Source organism: Carassius auratus, chromosome 34 (genome assembly GCF_003368295.1).
Source record: "Carassius auratus strain Wakin chromosome 34, ASM336829v1, whole genome shotgun sequence".
In the NCBI taxonomy this organism is placed as follows: Eukaryota; Metazoa; Chordata; class Actinopteri; order Cypriniformes; family Cyprinidae; genus Carassius; species Carassius auratus.
The window spans coordinates 11080061-11092849 of NC_039276.1; the positions used below are offsets into that span (position 1 = coordinate 11080061).

At 37.7% G+C, this 12789-nt stretch overlaps 1 protein-coding gene across 7 annotated transcripts in view; it reads right to left on the reverse strand.

Moving 5' to 3' along the window:
* The window catches only part of LOC113053167 (dachshund homolog 1-like), a 99724-nt gene that overhangs the window by 39924 nt on the left and 47011 nt on the right, over positions 1–12789 (reverse strand). For 5 of the 7 annotated variants that reach the window (XM_026217957.1, XM_026217956.1, XM_026217955.1 and 2 more), the window contains exons 2-3: positions 9583–9698; positions 2058–2294 (exon numbers count right to left, since the gene is read on the reverse strand). In XM_026217957.1, coding sequence (XP_026073742.1) covers positions 2058–2294; positions 9583–9698 — 353 coding nt within the window. The remainder of the gene's footprint in view (positions 1–2057; positions 2295–9582; positions 9699–12789) is intronic. The other 2 variants (XM_026217959.1, XM_026217958.1) reach the window with 1 other exon arrangement.

The following is a 12789-nucleotide window of genomic DNA, read 5'->3' on the forward strand; positions in this document are numbered from 1 at the left end:
ATGGGAGCGAGCATTTCTGTCCATACGTGGTGACAGGTCACCTTCAAACGCCAGAGGTAGACTCTTCATCACCATGCAGACTAGCATCTCATCGCCGCGAGTAAATATTAAAGCAAAAGAATCCAATTGATTGTGGATGGGCCGGAGAGGCGTCGCGGCCATATATTTCATTCAAAGCTTCTAATGCCTCTCTAGTTCGGCTCCTTCGCTCACGGCTGGGCCTGGAATTATTCTTCTTCAGGGAGTCTGCATGCTCAAGGTTACAATTTAAATTGTAAAAAGATAAAAACAGTTTCTTATTAGCCCCATTGCCGCAGCATCGCCTATTCTGATTCGCATTTATCTTTATTTCCGTGACCTCGCGGCCCCCTGCCGCCGTTCATTGTTGGATGACCTCAGCTCCACGCGGCTTCTTTCGATAAATCTGCTTAGTGTTTTGCCAAAACTCTTAGTGTCAAATTCAGCTGGGAAATCCTCGACGCAGGGTGGATATTCACAATGGAAATCACACGCGCACAGTTCAGCTCGGGGCTTATGGTAACTGAATCATTTGCAATGGATTTGTGGTTTAATATAACAGTGTAATTTCCACAAAAAAAATGGCTTTAAGTAATGTTGCAAAGAGAGAGAAAAAATCTGAATGTATCTGAGAAACGATTAATTGGAGCGGGGGACATTCAAAACCAATTTTCTTCACCAAATTGAATTAGAGGCTCGCTTAATAGCTATTAGCTTTGGGATAAAGTGCTCATGGATGCATTTGATGTGTAGCTACTTTAAAAGTGCATTACCTGCTAATGATGAATTTGGATTCAACCAAACAAACTGACTGCTCAAAAGAAGATTATACAAAGCTTTCGAGTTTCCTTATAGATTTGGACGTTTGCAGTTTAAACTGCATTTATGTGAGTTAAAGAACATTGTGTGCCACCGAGTGTTTTGCCAAGGTAAATAGCAGGAATTATTGTTCCAAAACTGAATTGACCTTTAAAACCTTACTTTCTTTTGTGAATTAAAAAATATGATATGATGAAAAAATGTGTGTTTTTGACCCAATAGATTTTTTGGACAAATATCATCTTCACATATTTTTATCTTGTTTTGTGTTCTAAATGAAAGAATGCAGATTTGAAACAACATGAGGGTGAGTAAATGAGGACAGAATTGTCATCCCTCTTAAGTGTAAAGTCTGAAACCCTTTTAACTCTAGCATATGAGTGCTTCTGGTCAGATTCTGGTCATCTGACTGGACAATGCTACGTACGGGTGTAAATGGGATTCAAAATGATTTGTGAATGCTTAAACTACCGTATTTTTCGGACTATAAGTCGCACCTGAGTATAAGTCGCATCAGTCCAAAAATAACGTCATGATGAGGAAAAAAACATATATAAGTCGCATTTATTTAGAACCAAGACCCAAGAGAAAACATTACCGTCTACAGTCGCGAGAGGGCGCTCTATGTCTTCAGTGTAGAGTACAGGAGAACTCAGCAGCATAGAGCGCCCTCTCGCGGCTGGAGACGGTAATGTTTTCTCTTGGTTCATTTCTCTCGGTTCATGTCAAATTAATTTTGATAAATAAGTCGCACCTAACTATAAGTCGCAGGACCAACCAAACTATAAAAAAACGTGCGACTTATAGTCCGGAAAATACGGTATTTGGGGAGGAAGTGGACATATGACTGCATCTCTTTTTTCATGCAAATGCTAGTCTGGCCTGATGAGTCCAATCTACTCATGTGCCATGTGCTAAAACAAGGGGTTTAAGCATTTTATCTATGCGTGTCCTTAACAAAAAAAAAAAAAAAAAAAAATGCAGTGACAGATCATTTAAAGCATGTGCATCTGAAATTCTGAAAAAAAGCTAAATTGCATAAATAGGACAAAATGTGCTAATAATTATAATGATAAAAAATATATATTTTTTACTTTTCTTTTATCAACATTTAGTCATGAAAAGCAAATACCCTCCCCTCAAAATCTGATCCCTAGCAGTCACAGAAGACACATTTGAGAAGCATGTTATTTCCAGGTGTAAACAGTGTTGTGTCTTGCCTGACCACTTGAGACGTGTGCTAATGCCAGGCCTGCATCCAGTGTGAGTCACGCTGCTGGTGGATGGTGACTCACCCACACTGGAGCTGAGGTCTCCGTTCTCTGGGTCGGCCCCGTGCTGGGTGTTGCTTCCGTGGTAGCCGCTCATCACCTCCAGCTTGATCTTCTTTGCCTTCATGGCCTCTGCGATGGCAGCATTGGTGGCAGCTGCAGCTGCTGCAGCGGCCGCTGTGAGGCCTACAGCAGGAGGACATAAAGATGAAGTCACTGCACCATAAATATTAAACCAAAATGGGCATAAAGCAATGGTTTGGTCAATAAATGCTTTAAAAAAAAAAAAAAAAAATCTAGTCATTTCATGGGAAGAAGAGACAGTAACATAAATAAAACCCCTAGAAAACTAGATCCTTGTTATAGGATGCTTTGGATGTAGTTGGTGACAATAAAGACATTTATAATGTTACTAAATATTTATATTTCAAATAAATAATGTTATTTTGATATTTCTATTTATCAACGAATCCTGAAAAAATGTTTCCAGAAAAAAATATTACAAATATAACACTGATAAAAATAATAAATATTTCTTGAGCACCAAATAAGCATATTCGAATGATTTCAGAAGGATCGTGTGACGCTAAAGAATTAAGTAATGGTTGCTGAAAAATCAGCTTCGCCATCGCAGGAATAAATAACATTTTATACGAAAACAGAAAAGTTATTTTATATTGAAATATGTTTCACAATAAAGCATCCTTGCAGGGAAAAGCATTAATTAAATAAATGTAAAAAAATGACCCCAAACTTTTTGACTGTTGTATTACTGTATATTATTGTCTAAAATTTTTAAATAAACAAATAATTACACCCAAAAGCTAAATGGATCGTTTAAAATGCTACAATTTGAATAACTTCAGATCTGCTAAAGATTAAAAAAAGTAATAATGGTACCCAGTTGTTTTAGTATTCAATAGTATCCAATATTAATATATTTATTTATGTAATCAATTGAATAATTTTGAACAATTGTAATCAATAAACAATTTTAAACTCATGTTTTTGAGTTCGTATATTTCTTCGAATAGGGCTCTACCTCAGGAAGGAGAGGGATAACTGTTTCCTGCTCTTTTCTCCATCATTAGGCTAACTCAGTCTAGCCCCGCATCTGAACTAGAGCAGATCATTTGCATCCCATCACCAACGGTAGCTTTGCTGTTTTTGATTACACAGCTGGCCCCATTGGACTGATGCAACGTTTTCTGCTGGAAGTCTCACTGTTGTGTATGTCTTCTCTGATTTCAGTCTCTTTTTCTCTCTAAATGCAAAGATGACAGCGTTAAGCTTTGATGGTGACAAATGGAGTCAGGGGAACATATCAGGAATGACATGTTGCCATGGTTTCTGTTTGTAAATAAATGGGTGGGAATGTACGACAAAGTGAAAACAAACAGTCTTAAACGGTGGGAAACCAAAGACACACAAATGTGTGAAAGATCTCAAACATATGCACCTTAAATGCACTCATCTGACTTCAATCTACTGTCATTACCTCTGAATGAACAGGAACGCTGCGATTGAAAGTATTCTGGCTCTAGTGGCAATCATAATTCTTTCCCCATTGTTTGATGTGTTTAAAAAGAGGACAGTGGAGATGGGGAGATTGGAAAAAGATCCGACACACTGTCATTTACTCTTTTTCAATGACAAAACACCTGAAAGACTCACAAGAAGTAAAAGGAGGATCCTTGAAGAGACCTTGAATACATGAATGAAGATTGATGAAATGATGTGAATGGATGAATCAATGCTGAGCCTTTTTTTCCCAGCACTGTTCAATGAATTCTGTGATCTCGTTTTATATGTACAGTGTATTCAAAGTGGTTACAGTACAATAGTCTCATGTACGAGATTACAAGGCAAAGTAGATACTTAGATAAGGGCTGAGCAACTTCATAAAAATATTAAATGTCATAACCGAATGCATTTTTTAAAAATGTTACATTTAAACAGATCTGCATTCTGTATATTTCTTATCCTGTTAATCAATTAAAAATAAATCAAATTAATTACAAGATATGCCAATTAATTAAAGTCATATTTAATATGAAAGAAAAGCACCCCAAAATTGTTTACACATTATTGTAGCAAATAAATGAACCACTGAATATGTTTGATAAAACATTACATTACATTAGTCAGTAAATTTTATTTGTTACTTCCACATAATTACACATCTGTCATCTGTTGCTAAATTGAGAGATATCGTATAGCTTATTAAAAAGATGCAGTCAGTAATGAACATTTTTCCAAGAAAACAGCCCTTTAAATCCCCAAATCCTCTACTATACCATTAATCAGTGATACGCTCATGGCCCGTTTGACTTTTGTCCCCCCCCACGTGCGGGAAGCCAATTGGTGAATTCATCATCACTAAACTGTCACATTCATTGACATAATTCAACTGTGGCCATTTGGCCACTGTCTCCTTTCCTGAGTGTGAAGAGAAAGGGAAAAAGAAAGATATCGAACATGTGGCATTAATGCGCCACCTTGCCTCTCCAGCAGCAGATGGTGTGGACAACATTGCATACCACCGGCTTTCTGGGCTTGTTTGCATTTTAAAGTACACCAGTACCATATTGATGAATCGTATACACGGTGTTGGAGTAGCCGCTCTCGTTTGCTGTTGTATATTCATGCCCTACAGCTGCGGAGGGGATCTAACCCCCCCCCCCCCCAACACTCATAATAAATATGGCCTCCAGTCGCACTGAAGGTCAATCTTCATTTGCGTCTCTGCGGAGAGAGTCAACTGTTTTCTAAATGAGATGTATGTGTAGCAGAGACCTGTAGGTAACAAAATAAAATCACCTTCCGACTGCTTGCGTGAAAAATTCGGACAAAATAATACTGTTCAAAGGTATGATAGCAAAAAAAAAAAAAAAAAAAAACTTAACTTTTAAGGCAAAGGCTGAACTTGTTTTAAATTGTCAAAATTTAGGACAAACTGAATCTTCAACCACTGAAAAACAAACAAACAAATAAATTTTGTTTTTTCAACAACACTACAAAAGGAAAAAAAAGTAGATACAATCCAGACAAGAATAAATAAATAAATAAATAAATATATATATATATATATATATATATATATATATATATATATATATATATATATATATATATATTCCTATAGGATAAACATAGTTTGTGACATGTTTTTAGACAACATATAATTAGATATAATAAAATCATAAATACTGATTCTGATTATTTTGTGTTTTGTGTTTATTTTGGTTATTAAAGTTTTATTTCATTGTCCGCCGGTTCCCGCCTCCTTCTTCCCGTGATTGTGAAGTTTGTATATTGTTCCACTGGTGCCGAAACCCGGGAGGAAGGAGGGACGCGCTGCTGAAGATCCCTCGCCGCTGGGGTGTACCAGCAGTGCCATCGAGCAGGCGTAGGAGTCTGGTGCCGTGGACGCTCGAGGCGGTGGGCTGTATGCGACGAGTGGGGCGGGGCAGAGAGCTGTGGGAGCAGAGCAAGGGTGGTGGAGTGATTTGGAAATGAGTGGCACCTGCTCAACACACTGGTCTCGAGTCTCACAGAGGAGATTGGAAGGATACAGAAGAGGAGCACGACAGTGAATGACGAGAGAGGACCAGGTCTGGGTCTTATTTTGTGTTTGGTTTTTATTTGTGTGCGACAGTCGTCCGTGAGGGGCTGTATTAAAGTTTGGTAATAAAGTTTGATTTGAATGTCCGCCGGTTCCCGCCTCCTTATTCTCGAGATTATGAAGTTTGTAAATTGTTACGCTAATTATGAAATATTTTATCAAAATTATAAATAAATAAACTGAAGTAAAATCAGTTGAGAAGCACTGCAACAAGCTATAAACAACAAGCATGTAAGACTCAGTTGTATTCATATTTATGGATCCTCCTTTACATTATCATTCAATATTGTTCAAGAAAGATCATTAGATCACAAATAACATTCATCGTATTCTACAAGAGAGTTACACTGTAACTTCTAGATCAGAGTGCTCATCCACAAACTACTCTTCACATCAGCAACAAGTCCACTCATAGTGCCCGTGTATGTCTGAACATCACAAAGAGCAACCCACTTCTTCCTCAATTAGCATTCATTAGTATGCAAAGCGCCAACAGCGAATCGTAATGTTTTGACTTTTGAAAGTCACCTTTTCTCACAGACACAAGGATCTCTTCAGCCATATATAAACAGCTGAGCCTGAGAGAGAACGAGCGAGCAGACGGGCGCAAGACAGTAGCGTGGGGAGGGGACTTTGACAAATAAAGAATAGCATGGTACTGTCATACTGCGCACAAAACAACAAATAATAGAGATGGGGTCTGATCGTAACCCTTGGAGCAGCTGTCATATTAAATAATAATGAAGGATATATTAATATGCAAAGGAACTAGCAGCAGACTGGCTTAATGCTGTCATGCCTCTAAACATTGTCAGAATTTTCATTACTAATTAACATGCGGGCTGCCCCATACCTGCTCAATGTCAGAACATTCCTATAACAAATAAGGAATATATGTGCCTCCTTCCACTAGTAGTGTAATTAAATTAAGATCAGATTAACTTCACATCAGTACACAAAGAGTGACTTAACCATGCTTAACATAAGCAAGTGCTTATCTACTGACTTAATGTTGCGGGCCCCAATAGAGACTGAGGCCAAATTTCTCTCTATCTAACCAGTATATTTGCAGAAATGAGCTCTGTTTCAATGACTATCGAGGACCGATTGCACACTCAAAGCTGAGGTTGTGCCAGTGAGGACTGGATGAATTAAAGCTTCTGAATTGTTCCATCTGCATTAGAGCCAAATACCGCATATCAATTATAAGCTGCCGACACTGGGTGTGAGGAGAGTCACATTAAAGTTGACTGATCTGTTTATGACACTGTAATCTTGCATCTGCGTGAAGGGCTACATGTTTCATTAACCTCTTTTTGTGTCTATTCTCTCAGTCTTGTTGAATTTCTAGCTGTCTCCACCTGATGACAGACTGATGGAATGATGCTCTGATGTCTTTTCTTGGAATAGCTGTGAGACATTATTATTGAAAGTGAAAAAGTGAAAAAGTGAAAGTTGACGTGACATTTAACAAGACATTGACCCATACTCAGAATTTGTGCTCTGCATTTAACCCATCCAAAGTGCACACACACAGTAGTGAACACACACATACACCCCGAGCAGTGGGCAGCCATGTATGCCTGTCTGTCTATTTATTTATCTACACATACATACACACACAGTGTGTGTGTGTGTGTGTGTGTGTGTGTGTGTGCGTGCGTGCGTGTGTGTGTGTGCGTGTGTGTTCAAAAGTCTGGGGTTGGTCATTTTTTTACATTTTTAAAAGAAGTCTCTAATGCTCAGATATCTCTAATTCATTTAATTTATAATGCAATAATTAGAGATATAGTTACAATGACATAAAATCTGTTCTGTTTGTGTATATATTAGAAAAAATATGGAGTTAAATGACATGCTATATGGAGGAAAAACAACTCAAGTGCTGCTTTAACACAGTGTTGTGCACAAAGGTCCTGAACATTCGCCAACATAACAATTACACCCCTTTATGATGAAGTTACATTAACAAAATAGCTAAGACCCCTTCATGCTGTTTTCAACTGTTGTTTACATCTGCTCTCCAAATCCTAGTGCTGTCCAAGATACCCAGGATCTGTGAAAGCCAAATGCGAACACATCTCACTTCATCTACTCATTGCATGCCGCTTTGTCAACCAAAGACCCTTACAAACTTGATTGTATAAAATGTTTCTTTTCTTTAGAAGTTGCAACCAAAATGTCAAGATCAGAGCCTCTCTCATGGTTTAAAGGCCTGGATATCAAAGGGTTTTTGTCGTGGTTGCTGAGGACTAAATAAGAGTAGACTCTCATCCTGGGCTCTCATCCTGTAGCACATGGCCTTTGAGTTCCTGTTTCTGAACAAGACACTGATAGGCTGACCTCACTCAAAAATGGAGGGGCAGCTGGACGCATTTTCCCAAGCCCAATGGTTCACTAATTCCTCAGCAACATTGTTCAAGATTACCAGTTCTGTTGCCAAGCTGGAATTTCAATAGTTTCCCCTCAATTTCAAGTTTAGAGAGTGAATTCTACACTTCTATAGCAAAGAATATAAGAAAGAGAATTCGGCAATTAATACATCTTATTAGTTTCATGCTTAAATCGTAACTATTTTTGATTAGTGCTGAATCCAAAGAGAGCGTTTACATTCACATTTTAAGAATTTGGGAGACACTTTTATCCAAAGTAACACTGCATTCAGTGTTAACTCCACCCATGACCTTGGTATTGCTACCGCCATGCTCTATTGTTTAAACTACAGTCTGAAAATGATTAAAACTGTGTTGTATGAAAGATCTTCTAGGCTTGTGGAGATATGGGGAACACTGGCCAAATAAAAAGACTACAATTTATTATTAAATGGGATACAGCCTCTCTACCATTGTGACATACTGTCATATACTGGTAAATTCAAATACAGAATAAAGTTTAAATTAAATTGTATTATTACAAAAAAAAATGTATTACCACATTATTATTCAAAACAGTTGATCAGCATTGATAATAACTGTGCCAAGAACACGCATACCGATAAAATGTATAGCCAAGTCTCGGCCAAAATGCTTGCATTTAAATGTAAAGTCATTATAAAGTGCTGCTTGTCTGAAGACTCTGAGGTAGCTTGTTTTAGGACAGCAAGATAATGTCTCTTATAGGACAGAAAACACCATACTTTGCAACAAAAAGAGAACAAAATAGATATAGAAAAACGCTATTGTGGCTGCGTTGTGTCACATGACAAGTATGACACGTCACCATGGAAGCAATAAGACTAAACATTCTAAAATAATGGATTGCCTAAAAAAACTTCAACCTTGGGGCTCAGCTAGAATATTTTAAACTTGTGTGCGAAAGGGTTAACAAGGAGTGAACCATAACCTAATGACTGTGTGTTATTAAAAGATGGCAAAACAACCAAGAGCACAATATGGAAATCAGGACCTATTTTGAACTGATAGACTTCAAAGACGCTACAATAAAAACCAGCCGTAAATAGAACAAAAGCATAAGACTTGCTCCAGGCAAACTGAAGCCACAAACGGTTGATTCTTGTGGCGATAAGCTTACTTTAACATCACATCGGCCTATGTACATATAGCAGTGAAGTGGATTTAATCGCGCTAATTAAAATCCACTCAAGGCAGAATGTAGCATCCGCTGTAATAATCTGGAAGAGAACAACTCTCCACTTCAATTTATTCTGAAGCTGTGGTTGCACGGGGGGGCTTGCTGGGAAGTGGGTTGGGGGGTCGGTTGGGACAGTCAATGGTCCTGGCTGGTAGTTTGGATGAGGGCTGTCAGATTTTGCAGCGTGCCATTTAAGGGATGGGCAGCAGGCTGCTGTAAGAAAGGACTGGGGCACGGGAGGAGGTCCGTGTGTGTTACCTGTGGGGGGAATGATTCCCGGCGACATGAGGCCCGGCACCGAATGCGGCATGATGTGAGGGTTCTCCAGTGATGTTATACTCTGGGTCCGTTTTGGAGGCCTCCCGGGTCTTGAGCTAAAACAGAAGTGAAGTGGTGGAAAGGGGGAGGTTGAGGGAAGTGGAGAAAGAAGGGGAGGGGTGAGAGACAGAGGTTGCCGTTAACATTCGGACCAGAATGCAATTCCATTCCGAAGAGCTAACATGTACTGTAAATAAATTCCTTTTCAAGGACAGTTGCTTTCTGCTGCTCAACATAATAGACTTCCACAACTAATTAGATTACACAGTGTATTAATTTTCTTTTATTGAAGATCAACCACTTTTTGATGCATAATTCATAGCCCGAACCTCGTTACCTGCTCTTCTGTATTAATATCCCAACACTATTTGAATTACCTCGTTTGCATATGCTAAAATCCAGCCATGCAGCTTTCAGCCTGAAAATTACATGTTAACTTGTTATAATTATTGCAGTCAGGCCACTATTGATTTATGAGACCTTTAAAAAACCAAATATGTGTAGTTCTGGTAATGAATGATATTCTAAGGTTCTTCAGGAAATTAAAAGGCAATGGCTGCCTTAGGAAACGTTCTGCTTGCTTGATTTAATAGAAGTCATAGCTGGAAGCTGATGTAACTGAGTGACTCAGACCTGTAGTGCGTTTATGATGGAAACTTTTATTACTTGAAATGAGTGACCAAGATCACACAATGATTAATGACTCAACAAGCACAAGTCTGACAAAAAAAATAAAATAAAATAATAATAATAATAATAATAATAATAATAATAATAATAATAATAATAATAATAATAATAATAAAACTCCCCTCTGAGCTGATTGTCGGATTTTTTTCACACATTCTGTTCTGTTCATCCTTGCATTACCAAGTGCAATGTGCAAAAACTCAAATGTACAAAAATACAATATTAAAATTGCTTTTAAGGAAATATTTTTTCTTAGAGAGTGTCCCAAATAAATCAGTATTGTTGTTACCAAGGGTGCTGCAGCCACTAGTGACATCTCCCCTGATTTTTACCAAAAAGTTGATTCCGTCCCCAGTATTTCTTTCAAACTAATTACATACTGGAAGCATTCTAAATATGACGAGTTGCTCAGCTGATACACACACACTTATTATAGATAGCTGTTTCAATAACAACCAAGCTAGTCACTGGTTACTGGTTACAGTTATATCAAACTGTGTAAGAATAAAGACAAGAACAATTAAACAAACAAACTGAACTTAAAATATGAAATGAACAGAAAGGATCTTAACAAAAAATACATATAAATAAATAAACACATAAATCTAAATTTATAATTCATATTTAAAAATTTTAGAAATTAACAATTAAATGAGAAATAATTGTTCCTGCTTTTGGTTGTTACCAGAGAAAAGCAAATTTTCAGGGCATTGTCTATATTTCACAGCACTTGCGTTACAATGGCATATCAGGACGTGATTGAAAGAGGCCTTCATTAACTCAAGGTTTTGTTCCGTGCTTATCCAGTGACTAAACAGGGCCTCATTTTCATGGCCAAAAGGAAAGCAGAAGTGTGCATTCACTAAGACCCAAGGCCTTTTTATAAGCTCACTTATTCATGTAGCACCAAAGTCTGTCATGTGCATCAGTTTAGTCCATTTACAGACTGGGCAGATGAGCTGCGTTTTTTTGCTTTTTATCATGTTTTATCCCTGACAGGCATGAAATTGAAACGGAAATTCCTTACTTCACACACTTAAAAAGAAGAGGCTGTAAACTCCACGCTCAGAGTGTTAGCCATGAGAAAGAGCAGCACTCGATACAATCAGGCCTGGGGCATTTCAAACTGTAAGGAGTTTGAACCAAATCAGCCTGTTCAGATGTGACAGAATCATTTCCACATCGCATCATGCAATGGAAATAGAGACATAATTTACTTCATACTTCATATAAATGTTCAAGTAATGGAACTCATTATTTTATTGTAGATTCCTCTTTAGGAATCTTTGATATTCATTTTTACAGCGCCCCCTGTGTTCATAACTGGCATTGGCAATTTTCAGTTTAATGTTTTCAAGAGTCTTTCAGGCAGGTCATATATGTGGCATGTGGCAGGTCATATATGAACTTTAGTCCATTAAAAACAATGATTCACTCAAAAATGATTCTGTCACCATAATTTTGAAAGTTTTGCCTCCTTTTGACACTTGAAAAGCTCTGGTTCCCATTCATTATACATATACAGAAAGGTATATTATTCTTTTGCGTTACAAATCAAGAAAAAATAAGGTCATACAGGTTTTATTTTTTATTAAGCATTTTAAATTACAACTTTTAACTATACTTTATTACCATAACATTTACATTACATTACCACAGTATACGTTTTTTTTTTTGTTGTTGTTTGTTTGTTTGTTTTTTTGTTTTTAATGACAGCACGATGGTGTTCTGAAAACAGAGTTGGAAGCAAAGCTGAATAACTTCAAGTGTATGAACCTGAAATCCCCATCATGTGAAAGCACAGAAGGTTTTCACTTAAAACAGGATGGCCTGTGCTCATATGTTCAAGAGGACACTGCAGTCGTTTAGCTGAGATATGCATGAGCATTCTCTACTGTTTGTCGCTTCTGTAAACAGTGATTACGAGGCCACTGAGGACAAAGGGAGAACAAGAGCTGGACCTTCACCAAAGAATGAGTACAATTTGTCATGTGCTGTATGCTGAGTCCTTAAATAGCCCGGCACAAAAAGTCCTCAAAAGTAGGCTATTAGAACACAACAATGGTTCATGAGATCCACTTGTGTCTGAGATATGCAATGTCCACTCCACTACTGATGTCACCACTACCAAACATAGTTACATCCTTTTCCATTTCCTTTTTTGCTTCTTTTTTGTAACTTTGAGATTTACTTCCACACAATGGAAGAAGCAAGGCTATCAGTGACGTTTTGCTGAGCACGATGCTGACAAATTCAAATAAACAAATTTTCACCCCTTGAGGGAGAATACAATGTTTGCTTGCATTTCTTTATTAGATAAAGCTGAGTGGTTTGTATTACTCACAAGGTAAACATTTGAAATTAGCTGCAAAGTGCAATGCAGATACAGCCAACCAGTTATTAAGAAAGTGGGTTACAGCCAGGGTGCAAATTGTAAGGGGGTTTTATAAGGGGGTT